We start from the raw sequence: 11550 nt of genomic DNA on the forward strand, positions 1-11550 counted from the left end.
TCATAATTAATTGTAATTATTTATATACAATTCCCTTTTAAGCTAATTTGCTACAGGAGTTTGCCAAAACTTATGTGACAAAACCACAATCCTTCTGGGAGGACGTACTGTGGACAGATGAGACACTGTTTACAGAAAAAGAAATGAGGCCTTCAAAGAAAAGATCACAGTCCCTACAGTTAAACATGGTGGAGGTTCAAAGATGTTTTGGGGTTGCTTTGCTGCTTCTGGCACTGGATGCCTTGACTGTGTGAACGGTATCATGAAATCTGATGATTACCAAAGAATGTTGGGGCGCAACGTAGTGGCCAGTGTCAGAAAGCTGTGTCTCCACCGGAGGTCATGGGTGTTCCAGCAGGACAATGACCCGAAACATACTTCAGAAAGCACTCAGAAATGGTTTCAAACAAAGCACTGGAGAGTTCTGAAATGGCCAGCAATGAATCCAGATCTGAATCCCATAGAACACCTGTGGAGAGATCTCAAAACAGCAGTTGGGAGAAGGCATCCTTCAAATCTGAATGACCTGGAGCAGTTTGCAAAAGAAGAGTGGTCCAAAATTCCAGTAGAGAGGTGTAAGAAACTCATTCATGGTTACAGGAAGAGATTGATTTCAGTTATTTTTTCCAAAGGGGTTGCTACCAAATATTGAGTTAAGGGTGCCAATCATTTTGTCCAGTGCATTTTTTGAGTTCTGTGTGGAATTGTATCAGATTTGACTTTTCTTCTGTTTTTTTTGTGTTGTTCCAATGCAAACAAAAAAATAAATAAATAAACATGCGAGTACCAAAACATTTGCAACTGCAACAATTTTCTCAGAGAAGGGTTGCATTTTCTGACAGAATTGCAAGGGTGCCGATATTATTGGCCATGACTGTATGTATGTATGTATATATATATATATATATATATATATATATATATATATAAAATATTCAAACTGAACAAAAGGGGATAAAATATAAAGATTTTTATTTAGGTCCACATGATTAATTTGATTACATAACTTGATCTAGGTACATTTAAAAATGGAATATTAGGTTTTACATTAATAAATTCAAGTATCTTTAATACATAAAATGCAAGAAATGTGATTCAACATTTACTGTTTTATAATTCATCTGAATAAACAGACATGATTATATTAAGAAAATCACATTTGACACAGTTGGTCTATTTTGAAAATTACAGAAAAAAATTACAAAAAAATTGTAAGTTCTGTCTAGACGCAACAAAGACAATGTGAATATGTAGTGAAATGTAAAAAAAAAAAAAAAAAACACACTGTGCAGATTTGTTTTTCACATATACATTCATTGGCTCTCTCCATCACATGAGTCCCCACAGTACACAACTCTGTTTTCCAAACGGGAACGTTCAGCTGCAAACACTAGTTTGTGACTCGCTAATGTCTCCTTAGGACCTGACCTAATCCGAGATGGGTCCTTATGCTATATTGAGCAAGAGAGAGGAGAGAGGCCTTAGGTGTGATATTATGAGACAAACAGAGAGAAAACCATCTTCCAGATCCATTGTCTTACCTTCACAGCCGCAATGAAGGAGTCGATTAGGTGATAATCTGCAGAACTGTGACCCCCAGTACCAAAGTTACCAGGAACTCTCATGTCTGCAGTGTATTTTGTGGTCTTTCTAGTAAGGAAGTCGAACACTTTGATCTCAGATCCATTGTAGGACAATTCCCCCTTGTGAGATGATAAGCAAAAATGTTTTAAAGCCAGTCATCAAAGAGCTGAAATGCTGACACAAATGAACACGATGTCCTACCTTACTACCATGAATAGATGTTTTGCGTAGACATATTTCCTCTGTAAATGCTACCATGGTGAACGCAGCAGTCAAGCCTCCTTCAAATTCCAAGTTCACTACCTGCAACAAATCAGTAATAAAATGATGTATTCTACTTTGTTGACAAACATAAAGGGAACAACATTACTGATTATCTGAGAGGCATGTATACAGTATTCTCCAACCTGATTTGAGCACACATCATTGTCACACTCATACACACAGCGGCCGTAAGGTCCTGTTCTGAGCGCTTCAGTCACAGACTCAATGTCAGGAACTGAGTTGGAGCAAATCACTGACACTGGCCAGCCAACACCGCCCTGATTTATGAATAAAATGTCATCCATAAAATATTTGTTAGTTTCATGCTATATACAGTGGGGCAAAAAAGTATTTAGTCAGCCACCAATTGAGCAAGTTCTCCCACTTAAAAAGATGAGAGAGGCCTGTAATTTTCATCATAGGTATACCTCAACTATGAGAGACAAAATGAGAAAAAAAAAATCCAGAAAATCACATTGGTAAAATAAGTATTTGGTCACCTACAAACAAGCAAGATTTCTGGCTCTCACAGACCTGTAACAACTTCTTTAAGAGGCTCCTCTGTCCTCCACTCGTTACCTGTATTAATGGCATCTGTTTGAACTGGTTATCAGTATAAAAGACACCTGTCCACAACCTCAAACAATCCAACTCCAAACTCCACCATGGCCAAGACCAAAGAGCTGTCAAAGGACACCAGAGACAAAATTGTAGACCTGCACCAGGCTGAGAAGACTGAATCTGCAATAGGTAAGCAGCTTGGTGTGAAGAAATCAACTGTGGGAGCAATTATTAGAAAATGGAAGATATACAAGACCACTGATAATCTCCCTCGATCTGGGGCTCCACGCAAGATCTCACCCTAGTGAGACCTAGTGAATGACCTGCAGAGAGCTGGGACCAAAGTAACAAAGGCCTCAAATCCTGCAGTGCCAGACGTATCCCCCTGCTTAAGCCAGTACATGTCCGGCCCGTCTGAAGTTTGCTAGAGAACATTCTCCCAATCCTCTTCTGGATCATCCAAATGGTCAGATGAAACCAAAATAGAACTTTTTGGTAAAAACTCAACTTGTCGTGTTTGGAGGAGAAAGAATGCTGAGATGGGGGCCATGTATCGTGAGATTTTGATTGAAAACCTCCTTCCATCAGCAAGGGCATTGAAGATGAAACGTGGCTGGGTCTTTCAGCATGACAATGATCCCAAACACACCGCCTGGCAACGAAGGAGTGGCTTCAGAAGAAGCATTTCAAGGTCCTGGAGTGGCCTAGCCAGTCTCCAGATCTCAACCCCATCGAAAATCTTTGGAGGGAGTTGAAAGTCCGTGTTGCCCAGCGACAGCCCCAAAACATTACTGCTCTAGAGGAGATCTGCATGGAGGAATGGGCCAAAATACCAGCAACAGTGTGTGAAAACCTTGTGAAGACTTACAGAAAACGTTTGACCTCTGTCATTGCCAACAAAGGGTATATAACAAAGTATTGAGATGAAATTTAGTTATTGACCAAATATTTATTTTCCACCATAATTTGCAAATAAATTCTTTAAAAATCCTACAATGTGATTTTCTGGATTTTTTTTTTCTCATTTTGTCTCTCATAGTTGAGGTATACCTATGATGAAAATTACAGGCCTCTCTCATCTTTTTAAGTGGGAGAACTTGCACAATTGGTGGCTGACTAAATACTTTTTTGCCCCACTGTACATCATATGATTATAAACTCCATTAAGCAGAGTAAAGAAAGCAATTGTGTGTCACCTTTCATGTTTTTGAAAATTCAATGTATCCCTGCTGAATAAAAATATACATTTCTTTAAAAAAAAATCTTACTGCCCCCAAACTTGTGAACTGTAGTGTACATGAATACATTACTCTTTTCACTTGATCCAAGTAGATTTTCTTTGCCGAGTACGCACAATCCCCCTCTACACGACAGTCTAAACAGCGATCTGCAGCATTTGCTGGCTAAGAAAATTGTGAATTTTAATTTTTAATTTTTTGTCATTCATTTTATTTTCCATTTAATATTAAAAAATAATAATACATAATAATAAAAAAGACCAACCTTGTTCTCTTTTGTGAAGTAGCTAAGAGACCCAAATGATGAAACTTTAATACACCTGTCAAATAAAACATTTAATTTTTAACCTCCCACAAATATTATTTTCATCATTTAAACTTTAAGATCTTCCTTAAAACTTACAAATACTAATAAACAAAAAAGCTAGAAAAAAATGACTTTTGTGATAATTCACAATACAAAGAAATGATGTTACGGTATTTCACTCATTATTTCTGTTAATTCACTATCACTTTTCTTCAGCTCAGCTCCACCATATGTGCATAAATCATGTTCCAATACAATACACGTTACAAATTAAATTCAAGTGTACCTTCGTCCACCAGCCCAGTGATGAATCAGATCCAAATCATGGCAGGATTTGGCAAGCAGAGCAAAAGAGCTTTCCGCCTCGTTTCTCCAGTTTCCTCTGACAAAGGAGTGAGCAAAATGATAGAACCCCACCTATAAGAGAAGACAGCGCTGACACAACACAGAGAGACAGGCATTACACGCACACCGCAAACACATTAAACACATCCTACCGGTTCCAGATGTTGAATGTGGAAGACATCGCCAATCACTCCACTGTCAATCAGCCCCTGAATTGTTGAAAAAAAATGTATATGTTCTTTTCTGCCTGAGACTTGGATAGTTTATTGAGACTCAAAGGAAAGTGTAACTACTTTAATTCTGTGGATGATAAGGTCGTATCGGAGAACATGGCACACTGTGAGCATGACGCCACTCTGAATGCAAGCCTCTACAATCTCGGTGCAGTCCTCCTCTGTAACCTTAGAAAGCATAATAAAATATAAAATATTTATTTTATATAAATAACATAATAATAAAATTAAATCAATACACAAATCATGGAAAATACCACAGATGTTTGTGGGTCAATGACATATAAGAGTAAAGAGTGTAGTTTATGTACTTTTTGTATTTATAGTGGTTTCATGCTTTTGAAAAATATATATATTTTGAAGTTTAAAATTTATTAATTCTAAAAATATCATGTTGTGTAACTAACATATTTTCCTTATATCTCTTCCAAAAAAGTTTTAATGTATATATAATGTATAATAAATATTTTTATGTACAGTTAGGTCCATATATACTTGGACACAGGCATAATTTTTATTATTTTAGTTGCTGACCAAAACTGCTGCTGTTCGAGTTACAATTATATAATAAATGTGGGCTTAAAGTGCACACTCTGAGCTTTAATTTGAGGGTATTCACATTTTTGTTAAATGGTTTTTTTAACAGTAATATGAGTTCCCCTAGGCTGCCTATGGTCCCCCAGTGGCTAGAAATGGCGATAGGTGTAAACCAAGCCCTGGGTATCCTGCTTCGCCTTTGAGAAAATGAAAGCTCAGATGGCCCAATCTGGAATCTTCCCTTTATGTCGTCATACGGGGAAAGGTTACCTCCCCTTTCTCTGCTTTGCCCGCCCATGAGAAAATGAGCTACGACCGTGCGAGGTGAGCGCAATATTTTTTTTTCCTCGAGAGACATCATGGCTTGCAAACGAGCAAAGCATGGCAGTTGCTCAGTGTTTGGATGTACAAATGAACACCAAAGTATTTTTTTAGTTCCTTCATCCGAGCCTATGGCTAGCATTAGCTACATGATAATAACTGTAACAGCATACATAAACAAACCAACTAAATTACCGTATCCAGACACAATATTTTAAACTAACCATTCGGAGACGTCCTGCTGTAGCCGCTGAGTTGAAACTTCTTCATCTGGTGCTTCTCCATCCGGATCAGATTTGGGTCAAACTGAAAAGCTTGAAGGACTGCGTGTCTACGAGCCATTGCCATACATCCACTGTCAACATTAGTGCATGGTAGCGCAAGCTGGTTAAGGCCACACACCCACCCTCCACCTTGCCCCACCTCTCTCCTCCTCATTAGCATTTAAAGCTACAGACACAGAAATGGCACGTCCTAAGGAAAGCTCATTGTGGCTGAAATTCTGCACCAAGGCTGAATTTCGGGAAAGAGACATCAGATACAGTACTAGGGACCACTTAGGCCTATATAAAAGCATCCAAAAAGCAGCATGTCATGGGACCTTTAAGGAATTACAGTTCTTCAATATGTACCTCCCCTCTTTTTACAATTGTACAATTGACTCAAAAGCTGTTTCATGGACAGGCGTGGACTATTCTTTTGTTATTTCTACATCAATTAAGCAGGTAAAAGGTCTGGAGTTGATTCTAAGTGTGCCATTTGGATTTGCAAGCTGTTGCTGTGAAACCACATCATACGGTCAAAGGAGCTCTTCATGCAAGTGAAACAGACAATTGTTAAGCTTCAAAAACAAAACAAATCTATCAGTGAGATAGCAGGAACTGGAGTGGCCAAATCAACAGTTTGGTACATTCTGAGAAAAAAAAAAGAATGCACTGGTGAGCACAGCAACATAAAAAGGCCTGGACGTCCACGAAGGACAACAGTGGTGGATGACCTGAGGATCCTCTCCATGGTAAAGAAAAACCCTTTCACAACATCCAGCTAAGAGAAGAACACTCTCCAGGAGGTAGGTGTGTCACTGTCAAAGTCTCCAATCAAGAGAAGACTTCACGAGAGCAAATACAGAGGGTTCACCACAAGGTGCAAACAAGGCCAGATTAGACTTTGCCAAAAAACATCTAAAAAGCCAGACCACTTCTGGAAACACATTCTTTGGACGGTAGAAATTAAGATCAACCTGTACCAGAATGACGGGAAGAAAAAAGTATGGAGTAGACTTGGAACAGCTCATGATCCAAAGCAAACAACATCATCTGTGAAGCATGGTGGAGCAGTGTGATGGCATGAGCATGCATGGCTTCCAGTGGCACTGGGTTACTGGTGTTTAGTCATGATGTGACAGAGTACAGAAGCAGCCGGATGAATTCTGAAGTGTATATGGATGCCTCCTGGGTGCACTCTCCCAACTCTGGAGAACCTTAAAAGTTCCCGCTGTCTTGTGAGAACTCACACAGCATTATAAAAGGACTCATCACACCCAGGTCACTCTTTGTTCAATCTGTTACCATCAGGCAAATGGTACAGAGCCATTAAAACAAGGACAAATAGACTCAAACACAGTTTTTATCCAATAGCTGTACAAGCTTTAAATGCCTCAGGACAAATGTGAAGTAAGGGATTTGTGTATTTAGTATTTGCACTTTTTACGGGATTTGTGCAATTTTTGAATGTAAGCAGGTATGTGTACTTTTTTTGGAGCGACAGACTGAAAGTGATTTTCGTTTTGGACAGTTGGACAAATGACAATAAAGGTATTCATAATATTACTGTTATATTACTGTTCATAATATTACTGTAAGCTTTCCTGTAGCTCAAATAGTAGAGCATGGCGCTAGCAACGCCAAATGGACGATGACCCAAAACATGCAGCCAAAGCAACCCAGGAGTTTTTGAATGTAAAAAAGTGGAATATTTTGCAATGGCCAAGTCAATCTCCTGATCTCAACCCAATCGAGCATGCATTTCACTTGCTGAAGACAAAACTAAAGGCAGAAAGACCCACAAACAAACAATAACTGAAGTTAGCCGCAGTAAAGGCCTGCCAAAGCATCACAAAGGAGGAAACCCAGTCTCTGGTGATGTCCATGAGTTCCAGACTTAAGGCAGTCATTGCCTTCAATGGATTCTCAACAAAATATTTAAAATGAACATTTTATTTATGATTATATTTATTTGTCCAATTACATTTGAGCCCCTGAAAATGGGGACGACTGTGTATAAAAATGGTTGTAATTCCCAAACATTGTGTTATATTTTTGTTCAACCCCTTAAATTAAAGCTTACAGTCCGCACTTCAATTTCATCTTGATTTGATTTATTTCTATTCTTGATTTTAATTCTGGTGGCATACAGAGCCAAAATTATGAAAATTGTGTCAGTGTCCAAATATATACAGGTGCATCTCAGTAAATTAGAATGTCATGGAAAAATTAATTTATTTCAGTAATTCATCTCAAATTGTGAAACTCGTGTATTAAATAAATTCAATGCACAAAGACTGAAGTAGTTTGAGTCTTTGGTTCTTTTAATTGTGATGATTTTGGCTCACATTTAACAAAAACCCACCAATTCACTACCTCAACAAATTAGAATATGGTGACATGCTAATCAACTCAAAACACCTGCAAAGGTTTCCTGAGCCTTCAAAATGGTCTCTCAGTTTGGTTCACTAGGCTACACAATCATGGGGAAGACTGCTGATCTGACAGTTGTCCAGAAGACAATCATTGACACCCTTCACAAGGAGGGTAAGCTCCAAACATTCATTGCCAAAGAAGCTGGCTGTTCACAAAGTGCTGTATCCAAGCATGTTAACAAAAAGTTGATTGGAAGGAAAAAGTGTGGAAGAAAAGATGCACAACCAACAGAGAGAACCGCAGCATTATGAGGATTGTCAAGCAAAGTTGATTCAAGAATTTGGGTGAACTTCACAAGGAATGGACTGAGGCTGGGGTCAAGGCATCAAGAGCCACCACACACAGACGTGTCAAGGAATTTGGCTACAGTTGTCGTATTCCTCTTGTTAAGCCACTCCTGAACCACAGACAACGTCAGAGGCATCTTACCTGGGCTAAGGAGAAGAAGAACTGGACTGTTGCCCAGTGGTCCAAAGTCCTCTTTTCAGATGAGAGCAAGTTTTGTATTTCATTTGGAAACCAAGGTCCTAGAGTCTGGAGGAAGGGTGGAGAAGCTCATAGCCCAAGTTGCTTGAAGTCCAGTGTTAAGTTTCCACAGTCTGTGATGATTTGGGGTGCAATGTCATCTGCTGGTGTTGGTCCATTGTGTTTTTTGAAAACCAAAGTCACTGCACCCGTTTACCAAGAAATTTTGGAGCACTTCATGCTTCCTTCCGCTGACCAGCTTTTTAAAGATGCTGATTTCATTTTCCAGCAGGATTTGGCACCTGCCCACACTGCCAAAAGCACCAAAAGTTGGTTAAATGACCATGGTGTTGGTGTGCTTGACTGGCCAGCAAATTCACCAGACCTGAACACCATAGAGAATCTATGGGGTATTGTCAAGAAGAAAATGAGAAACAAGAGACCCAACAATGCAGATGAGCTGAAGGCCACTGTCAAAGAAACCTGGGCTTCCATACCACCTCAGCAGTGCCACAAACTGATCACCTCCATGCCACGCCGAATTGAGGCAGTAATTAAAGCAAAAGGAGCCCCTACCAAGTATTGAGTACATATACAGTAAATGAACATACTTTCCAGAAGGCCAACAATTCACTAAAAATGTTTTTTTTATTGGTCTTATGAAGTATTCTAATTTGTTGAGATAGTGAATGGGTGGGTTTTTGTTAAATGTGAGCCAAAATCATCACAATTAAAAGAACCAAAGACTTAAACTACTTCAGTCTGTGTGCATTGAATTTATTTAATACACGAGTTTCACAATTTGAGTTGAATTACTGAAATAATTGAAATTTTTCACGACATTCTAATTTATTAAGATGCACCTGTATGTACCTGACTGTTTAACAAATAGTTTTAAGTATTTTTTAAAATAAACATTAAATAACATAAATAACATTTTTTAAAGAAATAATAATAAATGATTGTGAAAAAAACTACTTAATAAGGATTTTTTTCCCAAGAAGTAAACTCTGCTAATTCTGAGTTTTTTCTTCATGATGATATCAGGACAGCTGACAGTATTTTATAACTTTTTTGCCATTAAAAATATTTAAATTTTAATTCAGAAATGAAAAATGTGCTCATGATAGAAGAGGAGCCTATAAATCATGAATGCGTGAACTGCATTTTAAAGTGCTTTTGAATCAATTAATAGAGCCCAACAAAAAGCATCATGTCAAGGAGCCTTATGGCAAACACTTACAGCCATTGGTTTTTCCAGCAATACATGGTAGCCTTTCTTAGCTAAAGCCACAGCAGGGTCCTGAAGAACAATAAAACGGTTGGACACTGAACCCATTCAAAGCAGACAACTTAAATGCCATTCATTAACCAGTAAAAAAAAATAGCTAAGCACACCATGCTGATCAAGAGAACTCTATCATGTAAACATTGACCAAACGCACATGGACATACCTTATGAAGACGATCAGGAGTGCAGATCAAAACAGCATCTGCAAATTTCTCTCTCTCTGCTATGCAACGCCAATCTATGTAAAAACAAAAAATCTAATGCATTTGAAAAACTAAACAGTTACAATAACGTTACTGTAATAAAAAGACGGACATACCATTGAAAGTGTTTTCATCAGATACTTTGTGACGTGCCTGAAGTTTCTTTCGAGCAAAATCCCTGGGGTCAGCAATTCCCATTACCTGTTATTAATGTCAAAGATATGTTTATTCATGTGGTGGTGAAACAGAAGAATTTCTGACTGTTGAAATTATATTAAAACAGAAGTCATACCCGCATGCGGTCAGGAAAAATCACAGCATAGCCAGAATAGTTTTCTCCTCTGTTACCAGCTCCAACCACGATAACATCCACAGGCGATGACATTATAGCGGATCCCTGCTGATTTAACAACACACAGACTTATATTTTAAATAATATTTTAAAGTTTCTTTCTTCCTACAACCAAATTATATGATATTATATTAAATACTAGATATACCTACATAATTTGAGCTATGTCTTACATAGTCTAGCACTGGACATATTACCATGCAAAGCAGACTGAAGATCTGTAAGGTTGAGACTTTGCTTTATAGGTGTGTCTTTAACTTCACAGCATAATAAAGGTCAGTGACTCTGTGATGGGTTAGATACTGCTTACCAGAATGCAGTAAATGTTTAAACATAGCATTGATGATAAACCAAATCTTTGCAGTGTCAAACAATATACGGTGTTCATCTTAAGACACTAAAGTGAACCTTCTTTTGTAAACAGGTCAAACGCTGTGTGATATTATATGAAGAAATAAATAAGAGTGTCATGTGTTCTCAAGTGTTACCTTATAACGAAATCCCAGTGCGCTTTAACTACACAATAAGAAATCGGAGTTCTTGATCCTGAAAACGGTTAGGATTCTATAAGTGCTTGATTACGTGTATAAACACAAACTTCATGCATGAGTAGGCTACATTTATGAACAGACGTAAAACGGAGCGCTCGGCTCATTCACAGTGTATCAGTTACTTCCTTGTTTACGTTTGAGCGATGACGTTCAAATTACGCAAGCGCGAGACTAGAAACGAACGTTCCATCGTCACGCGCTTAATGTCTTCGGAACCCATAACATGTTTGAACATCCTCTGAGAACATCCAGTATGAAGGAACTATCATAAACCTTCCACACGACTCGCATGAGTCTTTGCAGCCAAACGAATGGTGTTGGATTATTAGGATTTGGAAATCACTGTAAAATCTTGATGTTTATAAGACGTACAATCCAATTAATGAATAAAAAAATGTATTTGAGTCAGATCTTTTCTATTATTATTATTACATCTGTTTTGCACTGATACTGTCTGTATTTATTTTTATTTTTTTTCACATTTCATCTATTTGCTTTCCCCCCCATTTATATTTGGGTTTACAGCTTCTAATAATATGTTTTAATATATTTTAACTACTGTAAGCCTTCAGGAAATTCAAATCTGAGATTAATACCAA

General features: G+C 38.0%; 1 protein-coding gene across 5 annotated transcripts; it reads right to left on the reverse strand.

The window, feature by feature from the left end:
• Positions 1-955: 955 nt before the first annotated feature.
• LOC131532624 (uncharacterized) lies at positions 956-11096 on the reverse strand. Of its 5 annotated transcripts, none has more exons than XM_058764442.1 (14): positions 10889-11096; positions 10341-10445; positions 10165-10249; positions 10010-10083; positions 9798-9857; positions 4593-4700; positions 4452-4508; positions 4241-4371; positions 3913-3967; positions 3720-3812; positions 1992-2126; positions 1786-1887; positions 1542-1703; positions 956-1451 (listed from the first exon to the last, which is right to left on the reverse strand). In XM_058764442.1, exons 2-14 carry the CDS (start codon positions 10431-10433, stop codon positions 1314-1316), a joined length of 1293 nt encoding a protein of 430 aa, XP_058620425.1. In that variant the 5' UTR covers positions 10434-10445; positions 10889-11096; the 3' UTR covers positions 956-1313. The 5 variants fall into 5 exon arrangements, with proteins under 5 accessions (XP_058620425.1, XP_058620424.1, XP_058620423.1 ...); XM_058764441.1 differs by having other exon boundaries at positions 10341-10448; XM_058764440.1 differs by lacking the exon at positions 10889-11096 and adding an exon at positions 10574-10615 and having other exon boundaries at positions 10341-10448.
• Between the last annotated feature and the right edge of the window lie 454 nt (positions 11097-11550).

Source organism: Onychostoma macrolepis, chromosome 23 (assembly GCF_012432095.1).
Source record: "Onychostoma macrolepis isolate SWU-2019 chromosome 23, ASM1243209v1, whole genome shotgun sequence".
Lineage (NCBI taxonomy): Eukaryota > Metazoa > Chordata > Actinopteri > Cypriniformes > Cyprinidae > Onychostoma > Onychostoma macrolepis.

Coding starts and splice junctions, on each gene's coding strand:
- LOC131532624 (XM_058764438.1), bottom strand. CDS start 10,600: ATGGTAATATGTCCAGTGCTAGACTATGTAAGACATAGCTCAAATTAT. Junction 10,449..10,552: donor TAAGACATAGCTCAAATTAT/GTAGGTATATCT, acceptor TTGTTAAATCAG/CAGGGATCCGCTATAATGTC. Junction 9,858..10,009: donor CTCCTGATCGTCTTCATAAG/GTATGTCCATGT, acceptor ATTGTTCTTCAG/GACCCTGCTGTGGCTTTAGC.